Here is a 23,488-nt window from a genome sequence, read left to right as displayed (position 1 = left end):
AATGCATAAGCAAGTGATCAGTTTTGTCAACAAAAGAATGACTTGAATTTTTTACCAGTAACCTTGGTAACACAACATTAAATGTGCGAATATACTGTACGGTATTGAAGAGGGGTTGTGTCACAACTCTACAAGTAACATTGTATGTGTGAATCCCTTTGAAAAAAATGAATGACTGTTATATTCTGGTGAGGTGCTAACAGGTTAGGTGTTTTTATCTGTTCTACATTCAGAGAATCCATCAAGTACGAATGATGTTGGATAAACTACGCGCTTGTGTCGTTGCCAATTTTTATGGGAATGCTGGACGTTGTCCTGGATCAGAGGTGATTATTCAATTAAATATATTTTATCATTCATATTGTATGAGGAATAAATTGGTAAATACACTGCAAACGCTCACTTAGGAAGGCCAAATCTTTAAGCAATTGCATAGCTCTACTTATTGAAACTTTAATTTTTATGTTTGTTTTATGATTTTTATTCCCCTAGAACTTATACTTTAATTTTTAGTGATGTTTATTAGAATTTATGTTATCCATACTTCTATCTGTACTTAGTTTTTTTTTTTTTCCTTAAAGCATTTGTGTAAATTCACTTGTGTTTAGTATCTTTATGGACACTGCCATACTGAAAGGTTATTTACAGTACAAAGGATCTATTTAAGTAACATTTCAGCTGATTACACTTCTAACTGTGGGGTAGTAATAGTAGATTCATGTACCCTCATACAACACACTGACATCCCTTAACTTAGACACTTAGAAGACTATGCTTGATTCTAAAATACATTATCTATGATGCATCAGATTCGAAGTAACCAAAAATGCTTTCAATATTGAAACATTTGGACATTCAATCTTTGTATACAGGAAGAAACAAAGAAAACATTTTCTATATGTGCTAGATTTGTCCGGTCAATCTTAATAACATTTCATATTTGTGTTTTTAGAAATCGAAGCATAAGTTGGATCTAAATCACCCAGCAGTCCAGAGGGCATTAGGAACAAACTTAGAAAGTACCATTGGTAGTAGGGCCAGCCCGGACTCATTGCAGGCCCAAGACCAGCAGAACGGATTGGTCTCTGAGTTAGAAGTACAACGGAAAGATGATGAGTTGCCGCCATATACTGGAGAGGTAGTCCTTTATCTCTTAACACATTGTGCTGACTTTAGTCTCAAAATTCATGGTTTGCAGATTGTTTACAAAATACCTCCAGCAATTCAGGCTGTATTTCTACACCCATTTAAACTACCATGGGTTTATAAAATTAAAGTGGCTTGGGACCACATAGTCTCACAGGACCATTGAACTACCATGGGATTAAAAATTAAAGTGGCATGGGACCACATAGTCTCGTACAGAGACCTTTAAACTACTGTGGGATTATAAAATTAAAGTGGCATGGGACCACATAGTCTCGTACAGAGACCTTTAAACTACTGTGGGATTATAAAATTAAAGTGGCATGGGACCACATAGTCTCGCACAGAGACCTTTAAACCAGTTCTTCCTGTGAACCCCTGAATTATGATTGCTGCTTTGAAAGGTGGAGATACGATACATTATTACTTTAGACAGCTGAAGCCTGGTTGTTATCACAATTTCACTCACATTTCCCATGGAGCAGTGCTTGAGGTTATTCAATTCCAAGGGATGCGTTCAATATCCAATGTTCTTATGCAATAACTTCAAATGGGCGAATATTTTGCTTGCTCCATATTGAAAGATGAAAAGTTCTTCAGCTCTATCTGTGAGGATGGTTATTCATGATGAGTTGCATATCACTAACATCTTATTTCTTTGTAGATCAAGGCAGGGGACAGAAGATCTCAGCTGTTTTCAACCTCTGGCCAAGCATCTCGATTTCATTTAAAGAAGAGGATAATCGTAGGAAATGTGTCAAAGTGAGTAGTGAGAGGTTGCTGCTCTCTTTAACAATGATTGTTCATCTAAGTAAATAAAGTCAATGATTTCTGGCATTGCTCCCTCACTGAGTAGTCATCTATTTCTAATCATTCCAGGTTTACTCTCTCCAGTAGTGAGAGTGTGGTGATCTCAGCATGATTGTTAATAATGAAAGTTACAACAAAGGACCAAAGTTTAGTCAACTAGTCGGGAATTTCAAAGCCTTTAAGAAACAAATATTGGTGACATATTTAGAATGGGAACAAGTTTGTGTTAGGCCATGGCATTCTATGCCTAGAGGTAGAAGTTTTGTCAAAGTTTGCTATGTTGCAGTAAAACTTGAAAGGTTTCCACTGGGAACGGAGATACAAACTTGTAATCATGGCAGGAATACCGGATGTCGAAGTGTATCAGTTTGATGCTTGTAGATGCTAGCTGAATCTTTGTCAGGAGCCGACCAAAACAAAGGGAGAAACAAGTTTAAGAATATACAGATATGACAGACTTGTTAGTTTGAAAACTTTTATTATTTAAACATATATTCAGGAAATATGATGATTGCCTTAAAGAGGGTGGTTGCAATTTTTAATCGGCTGACCTCAGTCAACCTCAGATGATGGCTATTGTTTTATCTGTCATGATCAGGTACATCACAACTGAAAATCGAGAGGATAGTGACCCATCAACTCATAAATGGATGGTGTACGTCAGAGGACCCACTGAAGAACCAAGGATTGATCACTTTGTCAAGAAGGTCTGGTTCTACTTACACCCTAGCTATAGACCTAATGATCTAGTGGAAGTCAAGTAAGTAAGGTCCTGTTTGAATCCTAGCTACAAATTATCCACTATATGTATGCACTCTTCCCACCAGCAGTCAAGTTAAAACAATGCCTTCTGCATATTATTCAATTTAGTACATTTTTCTTTTGTTCTTTTCTAAGTCCATCTTTTTTTATGTCTCTTATATATTTTTAGCTTTTAGTGGGAACTGCATAACATTTATATGTATGCATGTGTTAATGTAGAAGTAAGTTTGAACCTATTGGTAGCTTTTAAATATTGTATGTCACCCTGGTAACCTCATCTCCCACCCCTGTCCACTCAATCACATTCTCATCGCACATACTAGCAAGCGTGGACATACTTAACCTGGTAAGGTTTTTCTTTGTTTCGTTTTTACTGCTAGAGATCCACCATTCCACCTTACCAGGAGAGGTTGGGGAGAATTTCCTATCAGGGTGCAACTGCACTTCAATGACCCTAGGAGCAAGAAAGTAGATATTATACATCACTTGAAGGTGAGATTAAACTAATTCTGTTCCAGTATACTACATTTATATTATGTGTGTATGATTTCTCATGATTTTATGATTCTGATAACATCTTCTGCACAGTATTGAGAAGATACAAACATCAACAATTGGTAGATATGATTCTGATGTATGAGAATGAACTGAATTGGGAGTTTGAGAATCCAAACAGTAACTATGCTATGAATGTACATGTTATTACAACCTAAATTGAGAGATATTACTAGACTAGATAAAACTCTGAACGTCCAGCAACACATCTACTTTATAATGATTTTATTTTTTGTAATCTGCCATATTTTGTTTATTCTAGCTTGATAGAACCTACACAGGACTTCAAACACTTGGTGCTGAGACGGTGAGTTTGGAAATGTTCTGGAATCTAAGGTTGTGCAGTTTATATGAAGCTATAACCTAACATGAAGATTGATCGATTGGCAATGCCAGTTCGCTTTTCAATCTCTATTCATGGAGGAATGTTAAGCTTTTTGGTCACTATAGATGACCATTGTTCACATTTGTAATCTCATAGACCTGCCTGCTCATTAACTCAGAGGCTCAGCCTAGCGCTGATCAGTCAAGTGTGAATCAGTGGAGGATGTGAGGCTTGTGAGAACACAACATTTGAACTACAGGGAAATTTGATAATGGCCTTCCTCGTTTAAAAGTCAAGTTTAGTTGTAGTAACATAAAGAAAAACAAAAGATGAGGCACATGTGGCTTGATGATGTCATATTTGGACCTAGGCAAGTTAGCTATTGTGTCAAGGAACATTAAATCTATGATATAGTTTAGTTTAGTTTTGTAGGAAAAAATGATCAGGAGGGACACTCTTGAGTCCCCATCATGGACCCTATAGGAGAGAAAAAAAACTGAAGACACAAACACTCAGACCCGATTACAATTGCGCTTAATGTACTGTTACGAGAAAACAACCTAATTTTCTCGTGTGTACGTATTTTCTTTTAACAGTTATAAAATGTTTCTTACGTAACGTTTCAGCTAGGAGGTCTCTAGTTTGTGTAACTTGAGTATCAGTTTATTGCTGGCTGCGGAAGTTGGTTCTTGCTGCCGGGGCTTTGTGTAAACAGTCCGGTGGACAAGGCCTCCTTTGTTCTTAGTATACGGTTAATTATTAGGGGTGCATAGACAGTGGGGCGGGGTTAGTTCATATTCGTATAGTATTGTAGAGACCGTTGACCGGCTGTCATTGGGCTATGGCGCTTGTCAATCTCACTGGCTTTTTCATAATTGGTTAATTAAATCGTGTATAGGGTTCTATACAGTTACGGGGGTATTTATAATGTCGTGCAAGGAGCGTTTTTAGACATTAAGTTGCGATATATTCAGTGTAATTTGCTAGGCAGAATCTATGCCGAATTTGTATGTTGTTTTAGGGACTTAGATTATTTTTGGCTTGTGCAGAGGGTCAAGTTATGCACTCAGCAGTTGCGCTGCGTAACTGCTTGTGCCTGCATGCATTCTGCAGCTGCGCTGCGTAACTGCTTGTGCCTGCGCAAGGTCGTCGCAGCGTAGGGTTCGCGGGCTGACGAACTTCATCGTTAGATGCGCTGCGTTGTCCTTACGCTGCGTCGCCCTTGACGCAGTACCTATAGATTAGCTGCGTTGTGCCTGCGCTGCGTTGTCTTTGACGCAGCGCCTATAGTTAGCTGCGCTGCTAGGCAGCTTACATATTAGGGTTAGTTCCTGTATGACGCCCTTGTTATTGTGTTTAGGTTTTATTGTTCTACTTTCTGTATATATTATCTGTTTATCATGCTTTACGAAAGATGTACGGCAGGTACATTGTTTGTCTAATTATACTTTTTAAACTCTTCATGCACTGTTTGTGTACTTCTTTTCAACGGTGTCCTCGAGTCTCTTTCTACAACCCCCTTCCTCAATTGCCAACTGGGTACTTCACCATACACACCGAAGCGGAAAGCGTTACATTGGTGGCAGCGGTGGGATGACTTGGTGCCTTTCCGGTCGTATGGTGAGTAGACAACGATGTCTGGTACCAACCCTTTTGATGGCAGTTCAGTCTGCAGTGATCAGGTGGCGTGGACTCTCCCTGAGAGATCATCTGGTGTCGGGGATCTAATCCAGCTACTGGACGAGGGACAACGGAGATTCTCGGAGGGCGGTCACAGACAGGAGGGGCGCAGACTGGATGCTGCTGGGGGTACTGATGGCAGACCGGACCTTGCAGATCGAGGGGCGTCAGAGACGAGGACAAGTGAGGGATATGGTGTTTCCTCTAACTTGGAGGCGAGGAACACCTTTACTATGCAGACTGGGGATCTCCCGAGGGCTGAACAGGAACTGAGGCTGGAGCCATCTGGACGTGGAGACTGGGACGAGAGACGGGAAGGTGATCTCGGGTTCGGTGCTCCTGGGTACGGGCAGATGGATGACACTTACAACCGGCGGGTTTCTGGGAATCCATTTAAGGGTCCTGAGAGGGTCAGGGACACTGTTGGCAACAATCCAGGTGTGGGCTTACAAACCCCAGTATGGGACTGGGTAGATGAACATGAAAGGAATGAAATGATGAACCGACCTTCGGGATGGCCGGAGGAGGGCGTGAAGGGTAGAGCTCACAGGCAGGAGGGCCACTGGTGTAATACCAGGGGTAACAATAGTCCTAGCGAGACAGGAGGAGGGATGTTACGTAACGGGCAGGAGAAATGGGGGTTGTCATGCCACCCTGGTGAGGGAGTGCCTGGTAGACCTGGATACGTTGGGTATCCACCTGGTAGTATGATGGATAACAAGCTTCCTCTAGAGACTAAATTTGCAGAGAAGCCCCCAGATAAAGTGGTGACCTATGCGCCACCATTTCCCGAATATAGGCCCCAAGTAAACAGAGTAACGGCCCCCACATACGACGGTTCCACCCCGTGGGAAGACTACGTGGTACAGTTTGAACTGATATCAGAACTGAATGGTTGGGCTGAGCAAACGAAGGCGCTACAATTAGCGGCAAGCCTACGAGGGCCGGCTCAGGCGGTGTTAAGTGACCTCGAGAGCGCAAAACGCCATGTGTTTAATTGTGTTGTTGGGGCCCTTGAACAGAGATTTGGTCAGGCGAACCAGACAGAGCTGTTCCGGACACTCCTAAGGAATAGGAGTAGGCAACCCGGTGAGACGGTATCTGAGCTTGCGCACGACACTCAGCGCCTCCTATCTAGAGCGTACCCTCACGCATCAGTTGAGATGAAGGAAACTCTTGCAAGAGAATTCTTCGTTGACGCTGTAGGCGATAGTGACTTCAGGTGGAAGATTTACCAGGCGCGCCCGAAAACCTTTAACGAGGCAGTTAGCATCGCTGTTGAGCTCGAGGCTTTTGCGTTGTCGGAACAGAAGAGAGGGAACATGAAGAGAGTGAGGGCAGTAGGCGAAAGAACGGGAAGTGTGAAAGAGGACGAAAGTCTCAAAGGGATGAGTGAAGTCTTAAGTAAGGCTGTGTCGAAGGGTTTCGCCGAGTTGACGGAAAACCTCACGAAATTACTGCGGAAAGACACAAGGAATAACTCATATGAGGGAAAAAGGAAGAATAAGACCATAACGTGTTGGAACTGTGGGGAAGTGGGCCACGTTAGCAGAGATTGCACGAACTCTAGAAAGGTAGAAGCATCGAAGGGAACTGAACTTCAGAAGGAAAACTGCTAGGAGTTGACCTTGCGGGGCGAAGGTCAACTTGTTTCCAAAATGAGCCCATAGAGTTAGCACTTTCGCGGAAGCGATTGTGGTCAGTTGGATCCAACAGTTTGTATGTAACTGGGAAGCTGGAAGGTGTTAGGGTGAATTTCCTGGTAGACACTGGTGCTGAAGTTACTGTAATACAGACGGGAGTGTTTAGGAGGCTGACCACGGGGAAAGCTTTGCGACTGGATGAAGTTCCTTTAGATTTGGCTGCTGCTGACGGTAGGCCGCTGACATTTCTTGGAAGAGGAAATCTCCTTCTGAAAGTGGGTGAACTTGAAGTGGAGCACGAAGTTTTGGTGGCGGATATCGATGCTGATGCGCTTCTGGGCTATGACTTTTTGAAGTTGTATAACTGCACAATTGACGCTGGAGCAGGAAAGTTAACAATAGGCAAGAGGCAACTGGAGCAACTGGGTACAGATGTGGATAAATCTGTTGGAACTCGGGTTGTTGTTGCTAACACTGTAGTTGTTCCTGCTAGCAGCGAGAAAGTTGTCATGGCGAGAACGTCTGCGCAGATGGAGATGTCGGCATGTGCAATTGTGGAGTGCAGCGAAAGCTTCTTGAGACGTCGACAATTGATGGTGGCTAGGGCACTCGTGGACCCGTCTAAGGGAGTGATTCCTTTAAGGCTTATGAACGTGACAGACCAACCAGTTACCCTTTATGAAGGAACTTCTGTCGGGCAATGCCAGCCCGTCGAACTAGTCGACGGTATCGCTTCTGAGCGGGCGAAATGCCGGACGGTGACTAAAGGGGAGAGGTCAGGTGCTAAAGGGATAACTGCCTTGGGGGAACACCTCGAAATTCTAGCCGAAAAGAGTTGTATCGACCTTTCGAAGGAAGAGGCGGATAGGGTAAGGCAGCTCCTTGCGGATAACGCAAATGTTTTCTCTCGATCGAAAGAAGACCTTGGTCGTACAGACTTGGTTAAACACGAGATCGATACTGGTACTGCGAAACCCATCCGCCAGGCGCCTAGACGGCTAACTATTCATAAGAAGGCGGAAGCCGACAAAGAACTCGACAAAATGCTAAGACAAGGAGTCATCGAACCCTCAAATAGTGCCTGGTCCTCCCCGGTGGTGCTTGTGAAGAAGAAAGACGGTTCGCTTCGATATTGTATAGATTACAGGAAACTGAACAATGTGACGGAGAAGGACTCTTACCCCCTCCCCCGGATCGATGATTCCCTCGACACGCTGGCGGGTTCGAAGTGGTTCTCTACTCTGGACCTAGCAAGCGGGTATTGGCAGGTCGAAGTAGCCGAACAGGATCGTCCTAAGACGGCGTTTGTAACTAACAGGGGTTTGTTTCAATTCAAGGTTCTTCCTTTCGGTCTGTGCAATGCCCCCGCAACTTTCGAACGGTTAATGGAGAGAGTTCTAAGAGGACTTCAGTGGCAGACCTGTTTACTCTATCTTGACGATGTGATTGTCTACGGAACGTCGTTTGATCAGGCTTTGAGCAGACTTACTGAAGTTTTCCAACGGCTTCGGGAAGCTAAGTTGAAGCTGAACCCATCGAAGTGTTGCTTGTTTCAGCGAGAAGTCAGTTACCTAGGGCACATTGTCTCCAGTAAAGGTATTGCGCCGAATCCTGAGAAAATTACAGCTGTTGTCGACTGGCCGACACCTTGTTCTGTGACGGAAGTTCGTAGCTTTGTCGGACTTTGCTCGTACTACCGACGGTTCATTCAGGGATTTTCCAGAGTGTGTGCGCCTTTGTTCCGATTGACAGAAAAGGAAACAAAGTTTGTCTGGTGCGATGAATGCGATCTGGCTTTTAAGAAGCTAAAACATGCTTTGACCACCAGTCCCATACTAGCCTACCCAGAAGAAAAAGGGACTTTCATTTTGGACACAGACGCCAGCAACCTAGCCTACGGATCAGTCCTCTCCCAGCGCAAGGAAGGAAACACACAAGATTGTGTAATAGCTTATTTTAGTAAGGCAATGTCGAAAGCAGAAAGGAATTACTGCGTCACAAGAAAGGAACTTTTGGCGATAGTGGCGTCGGTGAAACATTTTCACCATTATCTATATGGTGCGAAGTTTCTTATCCGTACTGATCATGGGGCTCTTCGTTGGCTGACAAACTTTAAAAACCCAGAAGGTCAACTTGCAAGATGGCTGGAAACCCTTTCCATATACCATTATGAAATTCAGCACCGCCCGGGTAGACTACATGGTAACGCCGACGCCATGTCCAGGAGGCCTTGTACTGATTGTCGGTTTTGCACCAACTCCGAGGCAAAGGAAAAAGTAGCAAAAACGGAGACGGGAAATATCTTTGCAATCACTAATGCGCCCGCAACACTCTCAGACTCAGATGCTACTGGTTCACAGTCGGAGGTGGTCAATCAGAACGAAGTGTCGCCCTGGTACCACAAACACACTCAAGCTGAATTAAGAGAAATGCAATTGAACGACAACGACATCGGACCGATCCTACTATGGAAGGACGTACAGGAGTCGAGGCCTGACTGGGCGCAGGTATCACCTGGCAGTCCTGCACTTAAAAACTATTGGGGCCAATGGGACAGGCTGAAACGTAAAGAGGGCGTGCTTTATCGGGAGCTTGAATCCGACTCTGGTAACTCTGTAATGCTGCAGCTGATTGTACCGAAGAAATTGCAGCAGGAAATATTGACGCAGGCGCACAACCACAGGCTTTCGGGTCACCTGATGGCGAAGAAAACGCTGGGCCGAATAAGAGATAAGTTCTACTGGAGTGGTTACCGGCGAAGTGTAGAGAACTGGTGTAGGGGTTGTGATCAGTGTGCATCGAGGAAGGGACCGAGCAAGAAATTTAACGCAGAACTTAAACAGTACGGATCAGGTCACACAATGCAACGATGTGCTATGGACATCATGGGACCGCTGCCGAAGTCGACTCGTGGAAACCGCTACGTTCTCGTGATTGCCGACTATTTTACTAAATGGACAGAGGCGTATCCGATGGCTGATATGGAGGCCGAAACGGTTGCCCGACTGTTAGTAGAACAGTTTATCTGTAGATACGGAGTGCCTGATGAATTACACACCGACCAGGGCAGGCAATTCGAGTCGGAGCTATTTCAACACATGTGTCGGTTGCTCGACATCAACAAAACAAGAACGACACCATTCCATCCTCAATCTGATGGGATGGTTGAAAGGTTTAATCGAACGTTAGCAGAGATGTTATCGGCTGTTGTCGCCAAAGACCAACTTGATTGGGATTCATGGATTCCCTACGTGCTAATGGCCTATCGTTCGGCAGAACATGAAAGCACTGGGTTCTCCCCGGCTGAACTGATGCTTGGGCGCAAACTGGGACTCCCACTCAGCACCACAGTCCCCCCACCACCGGACGACGTCGGAACCACTTCTACAGCCATTCCGAAATTTGTAACGGAACTAGAGGGAACTCTGTACGAAGTGCATGAACTTGCGAGAAAACGGTTGAAACTCTCTAGTGAGAAGCAGAAAAAGTTCTATGACAAGGCTGTACATACCCATACCTATAAAGCAGGAGATATAATTTGGCTCTTGAACACCAAGAGAAAGAAAGGTGTGTCTCCCAAGTTACAGAAACGATGGGACGGTCCGGGACGGGTGATCAAGAAACTAACGGATGTTGTATATCGAGTGCAGATGGGACCTAAAAAGAAACCAACCATTGTACACCATAACCGCCTAAAACCGTATGTAGGAGACGATCCACCATTGTGGTTACTCAAACCACTGAAAAGTCAGTCTTTAACCCCCCTGGTTGTACCCACTATAGAGGAACTGCGAAAGCACTAAGACAGAGAAGAAACTATCACCTCTACCACCTCTTGTCCAAAAGTTATCCCCGGGAAAACATAAACAAAAGAGGGAAGTCCTAACCACCGGACGATATCCCGCTGGGGAAGATACCCACGTAGCGCCCAACCATCGAAGGCCGTTGTTTATAAACTTCGCTCATACCGACACCTCCGGAGCTATCAACACTGCAAGACCATTTGCTGACACTGTGTTTAATTCTTTTTTTTTACGATGTCTTCCCTGTACGACGCTGAGTACAAGTGTAAGGTGTGTAAGAGGCGCTACCCCTCTCTTACCGAACTGAAGAGACACTATAGTGAGAAGCACGGGAATGTGAAGAAAATGTTTAAGTGTGACGTATGCGACTACTCGTCGGAGAGGAAAGCGGACGTAACTCGCCATGCGAGTAACCGCCATTCAACTACAAATGCATTGGCAGGGCCTTCCACTAGTGCCGGTGAAGCGACTTCTACCGTTCCCCACCTCAAATCCCCACCGACGCCCCAGCGGAACACTGACGGACCAGGGTGGCCGATGTTGTCCGAACTACTTGGGACACCGCTTTCAGAACATGGATTGCCACGAACGGACGACCCACAACAGAGGGATGTTCCCCCCACCCCACAGGTGTCACCTGCGAAGCGGCCTTCGACAGTCGACGGTGAGGAAAACGCACTGCGTGTTATTAAACGAGTTAAAGAAGCAGCCGACCTGAACATCGCCGAAGAAAACCTCAGCCTGCGAAATAGTAACTTGAGCGAGCGAATCTCCACTGTAGTCTTGCTGAACGGACAAATTTACGTAACGATCGACAAATTTGAACACAAAGCTTAAAATGTAACTCACACTTTGAGAGGTGAAGCGGATAAAGCAACAAGACTACGCAAAATCTTTCCCTGCCTGAAAATCGCGGTTTTATCTTACATTACTTTCGAAATTTCAGCGATACCAATACCACACAAACCACTTCTGCTCGTTTCTGTTTTTTTATTAGTTAACCACCCAGTTTGATTGTCTGTGGACCGCGGTAACTTATATTTTACGTGTTTTACTGTGGACGCTCTGCTACGGCATTTCCTTTTCACGAAGTTGAATGTTTCCTAGTTGTTCATGGACAGTTGGACACTCAAAGATTTATTGTTTTTATACTTTAACATGGACGATTTTATTACTTGTTTATGAATATTTTCCATTCATGTGTTCTGTTTGGACCGTATGCAGGTCAGTATTGTATTCATATTGCTAATAAGCTGTTGTAGTTGTAACTTGCATTTTGATTTTTGTTCAATTTTGCCGTTAAATGCGAGGACGCATTTGGTTCTTTGGCGGGAAGGGGTAGTTAAATCAAAATAATGTTTTATCTTGCTGTATTTAAGCGTTGCATGGGTGACACTCAAATTGTTGTGTTGCTGTTATTCTATATCGTTGTTTTGTTGTCTGTCAGGTGTGACGGAGTGGGTTAGCAGTAGTTTCTGAAAAAGATTGCGTCATAGTCAGACACTATTGCGAAATGTATATTACCGTGCGACATTTAAGTTTTTATCATTGATTTTTCTTCTATTGAGTTTGTTTCCAACAAACAAGTTTTACTATTTTTTTCAAATACATTGTTTATGTTTACTTTTATACTTTTCATTTTTATTCATGTACATGCTATTTTACTTTGTTTATGTTTGTTTACCTCGTTAAGTAACATTTGAATTTTAAGTTTGTTGTTGCATACGTGAACGTTCACTTTGCGGGTTATGCACTTGATAGGTATTCCGTTGTTTTATTTACGAGTTATTCCATTTTGATCTAGGTTACACATTAAGTACATGTTTTAGATGGTAAGAAATGCGAGGACGCATTTGTATCTTGGGTGGGAAGAGTGTTACGAGAAAACAACCTAATTTTCTCGTGTGTACGTATTTTCTTTTAACAGTTATAAAATGTTTCTTACGTAACGTTTCAGCTAGGAGGTCTCTAGTTTGTGTAACTTGAGTATCAGTTTATTGCTGGCTGCGGAAGTTGGTTCTTGCTGCCGGGGCTTTGTGTAAACAGTCCGGTGGACAAGGCCTCCTTTGTTCTTAGTATACGGTTAATTATTAGGGGTGCATAGACAGTGGGGCGGGGTTAGTTCATATTCGTATAGTATTGTAGAGACCGTTGACCGGCTGTCATTGGGCTATGGCGCTTGTCAATCTCACTGGCTTTTTCATAATTGGTTAATTAAATCGTGTATAGGGTTCTATACAGTTACGGTGGTATTTATAATGTCGTGCAAGGAGCGTTTTTAGACATTAAGTTGCGATATATTCAGTGTAATTTGCTAGGCAGAATCTATGCCGAATTTGTATGTTGTTTTAGGGACTTAGATTATTTTTGGCTTGTGCAGAGGGTCAAGTTATGCACTCAGCAGTTGCGCTGCGTAACTGCTTGTGCCTGCATGCATTCTGCAGCTGCGCTGCGTAACTGCTTGTGCCTGCGCAAGGTCGTCGCAGCGTAGGGTTCGCGGGCTGACGAACTTCATCGTTAGATGCGCTGCGTTGTCCTTACGCTGCGTCGCCCTTGACGCAGTACCTATAGATTAGCTGCGTTGTGCCTGCGCTGCGTTGTCTTTGACGCAGCGCCTATAGTTAGCTGCGCTGCTAGGCAGCTTACATATTAGGGTTAGTTCCTGTATGACGCCCTTGTTATTGTTTTTAGGTTTTATTGTTCTACTTTCTGTATATATTATCTGTTTATCATGCTTTACGAAAGATGTACGGCAGGTACATTGTTTGTCTAATTATACTTTTTAAACTCTTAATGCACTGTTTGTGTACTTCTTTTCAACGGTGTCCTCGAGTTTCTTTCTACAACCCCCTTCCTCAATTGCCAACTGGGTACTTCACTATACACACCGAAGCGGAAAGCGTTACAGTACTCTTCCAAAGCATTCTTAAACCCATTGACACTACTTGCAATACAACTTTCTCATGCAAACAACTACATTCATTCACATCCCTATTAGAAAAAAAGTTATGCCGAATATTAATCCTACTTTGTGACTTTTGGAGTTTAAGACAATGACCTCTGGTGCAACTACTGTTAGCAAACATAAAAAAGTCGGTGGAGGATAAATTGTCAAATCCATACACAATCTTGTAAATCTGAATCAAGTCACCAAGTAATAGCTTAAGCACATATCTTCTAATTAATGGAATAAGATTTTTCTTAGTTGTTTTTGGAACTGATTCATGACAGTTATCTCTATCATCAAAGCCAATATATGGTAGGGTTTGTGTCTCCTTTAAATATGTTATCTAATCATCATGAATAGTATTACATTTGGTAGAACCGAAGCCTATTTCTAACGTTATTAACAGCAGATCAATATTCTAATATTGTACTTTAACCCTCTGTCACATATCATAGATCAAAGATGTTAAGGTTGTTGGCATTTTACTTTCATCACCTTTATACTCTGATCACATTTAATAGATTGTAGACGTTGAATTGGATCGTTATTTATATGATGAGGAAGAAGCAACTTTATCACGACCATCGACTCCGACAGTAACGAAGGTCAACTACAGAGAAGGATTTAAAGCTGGACTCTCTCGTACCCCGCCTTCCTTGAGGTCCAGTCCCTCCATCTTCAGTACCAAGTCTTCATCCCCTCAAACATCAGATGATCAGAGATCAACTCCAGCATCGAGTCCAATCTCTGAAATGTCCAGAGGAAGCAGTCGTAGAGGAACACCAGTCACATTAGAAGATAGTTTTGGTGAGCTCTTCATCACATTTACTCTCTCTAGAGCATTCTGCTTCAAAAGTTTATTTTACATTGAATATTAAAAGACTGCTGAGTTTTCCTTTTCACTTTTTTTCATGGTTATGCAGAGTCATTATATTAATATCATCTTAATAATGCATATTGTAGACAAAACAAATTATCCATTTTGTTTCTAAATAAAAAATTGGTTGTTAGTTTAATACCATGTTATACCTGTATTAATGTCTTCTATTTATCCCATACTAATATTACATAGCTTCCATTCCTGTACATTTTGGAGACATTATATTTGCTAAAAACATCTATAAATTTAACTTTATATAAATATGTTCCTCTCTCACTATGCAGGTGTTGCCTCTCGTTCATCGACCCCATCACCAAGCTTGACGAATAAAGTACAGATACAGTCGGGAATGATCGTTAACCCTACTGGCAGATCTCCTGATCAAACAGAGGGAAAGTTTATTCAAGTCCTTCCCACATCATCAGAAACAAGTCTTTCTTCTACAATCACCAAAACTGCAAGATCTATCTTAGATATGCCTAAGCTGTCTCTCTCCACAAGTCTAAACTCGACAGGTAAAAAGATTGGTGAGGGTAAGAGCGGTCTCTCATGGAGGATAGAGGAGGGTAAATTGTTGGAGGTGCAACAAGGAAAGAAAGTATCAACATCTAAGTCTGCCATGACTATGGGCTTTGGTGTTGCACCTTTACAAAGCACACCATCAAAGATTGTATCGAAATCCAAGGCCACTCTACCATCATTGAAGGCAATTGGTCAATCCACAGCTAAATCATCAGCTGGACCTTCACAGATGACCCTTCTGGGTCGTCAGACTGTCAAATCTCTCCTGGGTTCACAGAAAGGGAGTACGCCATCTACTAGTGCTGGAAGTCTTCAGGTGGTATCCAACACTCCCCCTGGTGCTCAGTACTACATCACCGCTAAATCAACCGATCCAAACCTTCAAGGGAAGGTGATCTTGATACCTCATCAAGTCTTTGCTCAAGCCTCCACCCAACAACCAGGAGGTGGTAAGACTATCCAAAAGACAACTGCTAAAACAACTGGAGGAAAGGGCAAGTCTTCATTTCTGTCTCCAAGTAATGTCCTGATTTTACCTCAGGGTTCCATCGTTCCACCACTTCCACCTGGAAGCATTGTCCAGATTCAACAGGTGCCATCACCAGCAAGAACAGCACAACCACAAACAAAGTCTAAATCGTCTACAACCCTTCCCAAGGCTGTTGGTGCTCAACCTGTTGTGACAGCTGGTAAGGGAACCATCCCAGTAATACCTACAAGTGGTGCAGTAGGGAAACCACCTCTCACTAAGGTAGTCCAGTCAGCAGGTATAGCTAAAACATCACAATCTGGTGGGGTTTCTCTGTTGCCAGATATTAAGAGCCAACTAGCAAGGCCCCCGTCCGGGGGAGTCATATTGGTCCAGCGTATGCCATCCCAGCCAAAGCCTGCAAACACTCAAGTTGGTCCTGGTATCCAAAAAATCACAGTGTCTCAAGCACAACTAGGAAAATCTGTAACTCCAACAACAAGTGCACAAGGGCAGTCACAGAGCAAACTTTCCCAAGCTCAGACTATTATATTGCAGTCACCCACAACCTCACCGACAAGGACAAGCAGTGGTAAGAGTCTTCAGGTGATGTCATTGCCCCAGGGAGCTAAGAGGGTGCTGACAGAGCCTGCCCAGACTCTGCCAGTTTCAGAAGGTACCGTAGAAATTACACGAACCCTTACCGAGACAGTAGCTGGAGTAAAGCCATCGCCACAAACAACAGCAGTGTTAAACGAAGTGATTGTTACCAAGACAAGATCGCCTGCCACTACCTCGTACGCTCGTCTTCCAGGATTGAGTCCAATAAAACCACCTCCTTCTGCTTCCCAAGCAGCTTCCACCATCCTCATCAAGAAAGAGGTCAACCAAGATGGAACGAAGTTAGAAGGACTGCAGCAGCAACAAGCAGTTCACATCAAGAAACTACCATCTGATGGGAAACCTCCTCCTCAGTTAAAGGATCCCAGGAAAGCTATCGGTGCCGTCCAGGTTGTGACTGTCACAGAGAAAGGAGGTGAGGAAAAGATCACCATCAAAGCTGAACCAATTGATGACTACCCTGAAGTATCCAAGATGAAGGGACCACCACCCCTACAGCTGATTACCACTCCACAGACCATCTCTAACAAGCAAATAACATCTCGAATAATCTCACCGCAGTCAACTACCATCCAAGGACTACCAGTGAAGAATCCACAAGATGGTGTCCTCAAAGTCTCTGCTGATCCATTAATGAAGCAAGAGATCTCATCTACATTGGCAACAGAAAGCCGAGCAATAACCCGACTGGCTGATCCAACTAGTCGAGTCATCATTACTAAGTTAACTTCACCAACAGCCGCTAGTCCTTCCTCAAAGCCAATCGTAGGTCAAGGGTCACTGGGAGAAACTGTCAAAAGTTCTCCATCAGGGCCATCATCTATGTTGATGGTATCAGGGTCATCATCATCATCACAGCCTGCAGCAAGTTCCTCCTCATCTTTAATGGTCACCCAATCTGCTAGGTCTTCTACCCCTGGGACAGCAGTAGTAGGAGCTGTCAGGATTAAGCAAGAATCAGGGACTGAATCCAGAATCCAGCAAATTGCTGCTGCTCCACCAGCCAAAGCTCAAACTTACCTCGATCAGCCTCAGCTTCTAAGATGGTGTGCCAAGCTCAATCTAAAAGTAACAGACGGCATCTCTTTGTATCAAGTAGAGACGATGGAGCAACTGATTGAAAACATAGTCAAAGTTAGACCACTTTTCAGTGAAAACAGGAGTAAGTCTATCTTTTGTTTCAATTTCATCACTAATTATGCTGTACTTGGAATGAAACAAAAGCTACCTTATCATTGCACCAAATATTCATATAGGCAATTTAATTCATAACTAAAATATTTCATGTTTGAATAACATTTGTACATTGACTTTCTGTTACAGAGATAGAAGAACTACCGTACAGTGCCCTGAATTTACAAGAGTTTCAGTCGTGGCCTGTGGGTAAGAGGAGGGCAGCAGAGTGGCAGAGAGCTCTGGATGTGAGACGCTCAGCTTACAGAGTCATCCATAAAGTAGTGGCTCTTTGGGAAGTCAAGATATGGAGCACAAAGAAGATAATGAAATGGTGTCGAGAGCACGGCTATACTCCACGGGATACAGGTATTAAAATATGTCTAAACTTACCTAATATTACTCAAACTAAGATAAAAAACAACTTCCACGGGATACAGGTATTAAAATGTGTCTAAACTTACCTAATATTACTCAGACTAAGATTAAATACAACACGGCTACACTCCACGGGATACAGGTATTAAAATGTGTCTTAACTTACCTAATATTACTCAGAGTCATGTGAACATGTATTAAAGCTACATATCCTCTGAGAGTCTGCGACAGTTATGGACTTTGTATATAGTATAGAGTTATGTGAACTTGTATTAAAGCTACATATCCTCTGAGAGTCTGAGACAGTTATGGACTTTGTATATAGTATAGAGTTATGTCAACATGTATTAAAGCTACATATCCTCTGAGAGTCTGAGACAGTTATGGACTTTGTATATAGTATAGAGTTATGTCAACATGTATTAAAGCTACATATCCTCTGAGAGTCTGAGACAGTTATGGACTTTGTATATAGTATAGAGTTATGTCAACATGTATTAAAGCTACATATCCTCTGAGAGTCTGAGACAGTTATGGACTTTGTATATAGTATAGAGTTATGTGAACATGTATTAAAGCTACATATCCTCTGAGAGTCTGAGACAGTTATGGACTTTGTATATAGTATAGAGTTATGTCAACATGTATTAAAGCTACATATCCTCTGAGAGTCTGAGACAGTTATGGACTTTGTATATAGTATAGAGTTATGTGAACATGTATTAAAGCTACATATCCTCTGAGAGTCTGAGACAGTTATGGACTTTGTATATAGTACAGAGTTATGTCAACATGTATTAAAGCTACATATCCTCTGAGAGTCTGAGACAGTTATGGACTTTGTATATAGTATAGAGTTATGTGAACATGTATTAAAGCTACATATCCTCTGAGACAGTTATTGACTAGTATAGAGTTATGTTAAAATAGGGACACAGTACATGTGCATGAGCATTGATAGATTTCTGCTCATTCGTTCTTTTCTTTGCTCTTTATTTTCAGATCTGTATCGTGACACTATTAAAGGTTGTGATTTATGCGGTGTCTTTTACCGAACAGAGGATTCCAAGAGCCACAGGTGCCAGAACAAATGCTTGACAGATATTGGTAAGTGTTAACTCTAGCAACACAGTGTCTAGTCAAGTATAACTGATGTGTGCGTTAATTCAAGAAAATACATGTGAGAACTTGATTTATGCAAGCAGATATTTGTGGCAAGCATTGTGAGATTATAGGTCTGCAATATTAGCAACATGTTGGTTTCTATATTAGGGTGGTTTTGAAAGGGCAGTGATAGTAACATGATATATTATGGGATGAATGGACAGTGATAGTAACATGATATATTATGGGATGAATGGACAGTGATAGTAACATGATATATTTTGGGATTGAATGAGCAGTAACATGATATATTATGGGATGGATGGGCAGTGATAGTAACATGATATATTATGGGATGGATGGGCAGTGATAGTAACATGATATATTTTGGGATTGAATGGGCAGTAACATGATATATTATGGGATGGATGGACAGTGTCATCACAACAAGTGTACCAAATTGATGTAGCAAATCATTTGAAGGGAATACCAACCATTGAGCATATTTTAATAAATTCTGTTCGGACTTGGTTGAATGTTTCAAACATTTAGCCACTGATGCATCAGAAATTACAGCAAAGCTGCAGTAAAAAGAATTTGTTTTTGATGTCTTTCAACTGAAGGTATTCTCAGAAAACCTACATATTCCATTCCTGACGATTGGTGTAAAGCTCTTCAAGATGTACAGAAATCTAAAGAGATGGATGCAGATGATGACATCGTACTGATAGATGTGGTCTCCGTCTCTCCTGGTGGGAGGAAGAAACAGGTCACCAAGAGAGAGATCAAGGTGGAGGAAGAAGCAAGGGTGGAGCAGAGAATTAGGATCCCACAAAGTCATGCTGCACAGTTTGTAACAGATGAAACTAATAAGGTTTGTGTTATATCATGTTAAGTGATTGGACTCATGCTAGATTTGGCTAGAGGGTAACAGATCTTGCCCTTGGGGTTAGTTTGTAAGTGTTAGGCTACAAAGCCTATAAATTAACCATTGGTGACTCCAAAAAGTTCAGTATGGAAACTACTATGATGGGATCTCATTCACTAAGGGAGGCTTGATGGAAACTGCTATGATGGGATATAATTTACTAAGGGAGGCTTGATGGAAACTACAAAATTTCTGTGTTGCAAAGATAATTAGTATAAATAAATGACCAAAGTTTATGTGAAGCTGTTGCAACCGATCATTGAGGATGGAATGATAACATGTCATATAAAGCAGCATATGTGGAAAAGTTTTGAGATAATAAAAATACTCATGGATTATTTAAAAGTGTTCTGCCCCAAAGTGGGCATCTCGGATGATGTCTTAATGTAATGATACAAATACTGACATATACGAAGTGTCAAACTAACAGATGAGGGAAAGACTCCTCCACATTTGAAAGTTGGAAAGGAGCAGGAGTATACTGTACTGGTGATCCACAGCATAGCTGGATCCTATGCATCCTATGCTGGTAGTAGCAGGCAATCACTAAACCCCTGGTAATGAAACTTGCATCTGTAGGCAGCACTAAGACAAGTTACAAGTGGCAGGCAATCACTAAACCCCAGGAACAAAGGAACACATGTTAAAAAAGCTTGCAAATGTAAAGAGGTGATGCTTAGTATGTACAAAGTAACGGTAATTCCCAGTCAGATAGACAGGCTACATCTGACAGGATTCCAGTCAATAAACAGATTGACAGTGTTCACCCAGCACACCACATATTGTTTCTTTATAATTCCCATAGATTGGAATCCACTTTGACTCTTTGGAAGTGTCGGAGGGTGTGTATGCTCCAGTCGTTGAGGAGATGATTTCTGCTGTAAGTTAACTTTTAAGCTGATAAAAGATTTTACTTTTCAGAGGCTGATTCACAAAATGACTTGCATAGCTCAAAATTGGCAAAACTCAATCCCTCTACACACACACATGCAGTCCCACAAAGTTGAATAAAAAATAATGCATGAATAAAATGAAATTTTTCTTCACATTTGTGAGAATTGGTCAAATACATTCAATATTGAACATCTTGATTATATGAAATGAAATGAGATAAGTTTTTGTTAATGGATTAAATTTGAAGGATTGATATAACCTGAATGTTCAACTTCTATTTGTTTACGGCAACTTTGAAGTTTTACACATGCTCTTTTGAAATAAAACCGGGAAGAATTGCTGAATAAATTTAGTAACATATCAAATTGGAATCAGGACTTTTATATCATGATGTGTTGTTTGACTATGGTTATCTTGTTTCTAAAGAATGAATTTTTGCAAAGAAGTGGAGAGCAGTTGTTAAGTTTACAATTTGTAAACTTTTAGATAATTTCAAGACTTTGAGAACCCTTTATGAGATATGTTACTTTAATCACATTACTCTGTGCTTGCAATTTAACATATCTCAGAAATAAATGTCTCAAACAGAATGTGACATTTTACATCATTTGCTTTGTTCTTGGTCTTCACCATAGTCCCATGCAGTAAACTCTACCTTAAGTTTGAATAACAATAGTCCTAATTAATTTGATCATGCAAATAAGTCGCATTAGTACCATGTTTAAATTACTCAACTAACTTATATTTCGTACCCGAAACTATTAATGTTTGGGAGTCATTACCTATGATAATAAGTTCCGCTTCAAATCTTGGCACTGCCCTCCTGTTTGTATTTATCTATTTATCTTGGAATTTCCATTTTCCATTTTTTTCAGGCTACCAAATGTTTTCTCTCAGAGATACTTCACAAGTCTCACAAAGCAGCATATGACTCACAACAACAAAACAGGTTTGTGAATGGATGGAGTAGGGTGCAGTGAGTGTATGGATGATATAGGGTGCAGTAAGTGTATGGATGTTATAGGGTGCAGTGAGTGTATGGATGTTATAGGTTGCAGTGAGTGTATGGATGGAGTAGGGAGCAGTGAGTGTATGGATGGAGTAGGGTGTAGTGAGTGTATGGATGTTATAGGTTGCAGTGAGTGTATGGATGATATAGGGTGCAGTGAGTGTATGGATGTTATAGGGTGCAGTGAGTGTATGGATGGAGTAGGGTGCAGTGAGTGTATGGATGATATAGGGTGTAGTGAGTGTATGGATGATATAGGGTGCAGTGAGTGTATGGATGTTATAGGGTGCAGTGAGTGTATGGATGGAGTAGGGTGTAGTGAGTGTATGGATGGAGTAGGGTGCAGTGAGTGTATGGATGTTATAGGGTGTAGTGAGTGTATGGACGGAGTAGGGTGTAGTGAGTGTATGGATGGAGTAGGGTGCAGTGAGTGTATGGATGATATAGGGTGTAGTGAGTGTATGGATGTTATAGGGTGCAGTGAGTGTATGGATGGAGTAGGGTGTAGTGAGTGTATGGATGGAGTAGGGTGCAGTGAGTGTATGGATGATATAGGGTACAGTGAGTGTATGGATGGAGTAGGGTGCAGTGAGTGTATGGATGGAGTAGGGTGCAGTGAGTGTATGGATGTTATAGGGTGCAGTGAGTGTATGGATGTTATACGGTACAGTGAGTGTATGGATGTTATAGGGTGCAGTGAGTGTATGGATGGAGTAGGGTGCAGTGAGTGTATGGATGTTATAGGGTGTAGTGAGTGTATGGATGGAGTAGGGTGCAGTGAGTGTATGGATGGAGTAGGGTGCAGTGAGTGTATGGATGTTATAGGGTGCAGTGAGTGTATGGATGGAGTAGGGTGCAGTGAGTGTATGGATGATATAGGGTGTAGTGAGTGTATGGATGTTATAGGGTGCAGTGAGTGTATGGATGATATAGGGTGCAGTGAGTGTATGGATGTTATAGGGTGCAGTGAGTGTATGGATGGAGTAGGGTGTAGTGAGTGTATGGATGGAGTAGGGTGCAGTGAGTGTATGGATGTTATAGGGTGTAGTGAGTGTATGGATGGAGTAGGGTGTAGTGAGTGTATGGATGGAGTAGGGTGCAGTGAGTGTATGGATGATATAGGGTGTAGTGAGTGTATGGATGTTATAGGGTGCAGTGAGTGTATGGATGGAGTAGGGTGTAGTGAGTGTATGGATGGAGTAGGGTGCAGTGAGTGTATGGATGATATAGGGTACAGTGAGTGTATGGATGGAGTAGGGTGCAGTGAGTGTATGGATGGAGTAGGGTGCAGTGAGTGTATGGATGTTATAGGGTGCAGTGAGTGTATGGATGTTATAGGGTTCAGTGAGTGTATGGATGTTATAGGGTGCAGTGAGTGTATGGATGGAGTAGGGTGCAGTGAGTGTATGGATGTTATAGGGTGTAGTGAGTGTATGGATGGAGTAGGGTGCAGTGAGTGTATGGATGGAGTAGGGTGCAGTGAGTGTATGGATGGAGTAGGGTGCAGTGAGTGTATGGATGATATAGGGTGCAGTGAGTGTATGGATGTTATAGGGTGCAGTGAGTGTATGGATGGAGTAGGGTGCAGTGAGTGTATGGATGATATAGGGTGCAGTGAGTGTACGGATGTTATAGGGTGCAGTGAGTGTATGGATGATATAGGGTGCAGTGAGTGTATGGATGTTATAGGGTGCAGTGAGTGTATGGATGGAGTAGGGTGCAGTGAGTGTATGGATGATATAGGGTGTAGTGAGTGTATGGATGTTATAGGGTGCAGTGAGTGTATGGATGATATAGGGTGCAGTGAGTGTATGGATGTTATTGGGTGCATTGAGTGTA

The 23,488-nt window shown here is 42.3% G+C and overlaps 1 protein-coding gene across 3 annotated transcripts in view; it reads left to right on the top strand.

Moving 5' to 3' along the window:
* The window catches only part of LOC139974520 (YEATS domain-containing protein 2-like), a 32,407-nt gene that overhangs the window by 5,044 nt on the left and 3,875 nt on the right, over positions 1–23,488 (top strand). For all 3 annotated transcript variants that reach the window (XM_071981725.1, XM_071981728.1, XM_071981727.1), the window contains exons 4-16: positions 234–326; positions 953–1,138; positions 1,811–1,908; positions 2,555–2,716; positions 3,099–3,210; positions 3,536–3,580; positions 14,193–14,478; positions 14,836–17,325; positions 17,487–17,705; positions 18,717–18,821; positions 19,442–19,692; positions 20,552–20,626; positions 21,516–21,589. In XM_071981725.1, the coding sequence (XP_071837826.1) occupies positions 234–326; positions 953–1,138; positions 1,811–1,908; positions 2,555–2,716; positions 3,099–3,210; positions 3,536–3,580; positions 14,193–14,478; positions 14,836–17,325; positions 17,487–17,705; positions 18,717–18,821; positions 19,442–19,692; positions 20,552–20,626; positions 21,516–21,589 (4,196 nt within the window). The remainder of the gene's footprint in view (positions 1–233; positions 327–952; positions 1,139–1,810; positions 1,909–2,554; positions 2,717–3,098; positions 3,211–3,535; positions 3,581–14,192; positions 14,479–14,835; positions 17,326–17,486; positions 17,706–18,716; positions 18,822–19,441; positions 19,693–20,551; positions 20,627–21,515; positions 21,590–23,488) is intronic.

This window comes from Apostichopus japonicus, chromosome 9, assembly GCF_037975245.1.
Source record: "Apostichopus japonicus isolate 1M-3 chromosome 9, ASM3797524v1, whole genome shotgun sequence".
Taxonomy (NCBI): Eukaryota; Metazoa; Echinodermata; class Holothuroidea; order Aspidochirotida; family Stichopodidae; genus Apostichopus; species Apostichopus japonicus.
Note: the sequence above shows the minus strand (reverse complement) of the source record. Positions and strands in the feature narration are given on the sequence as shown.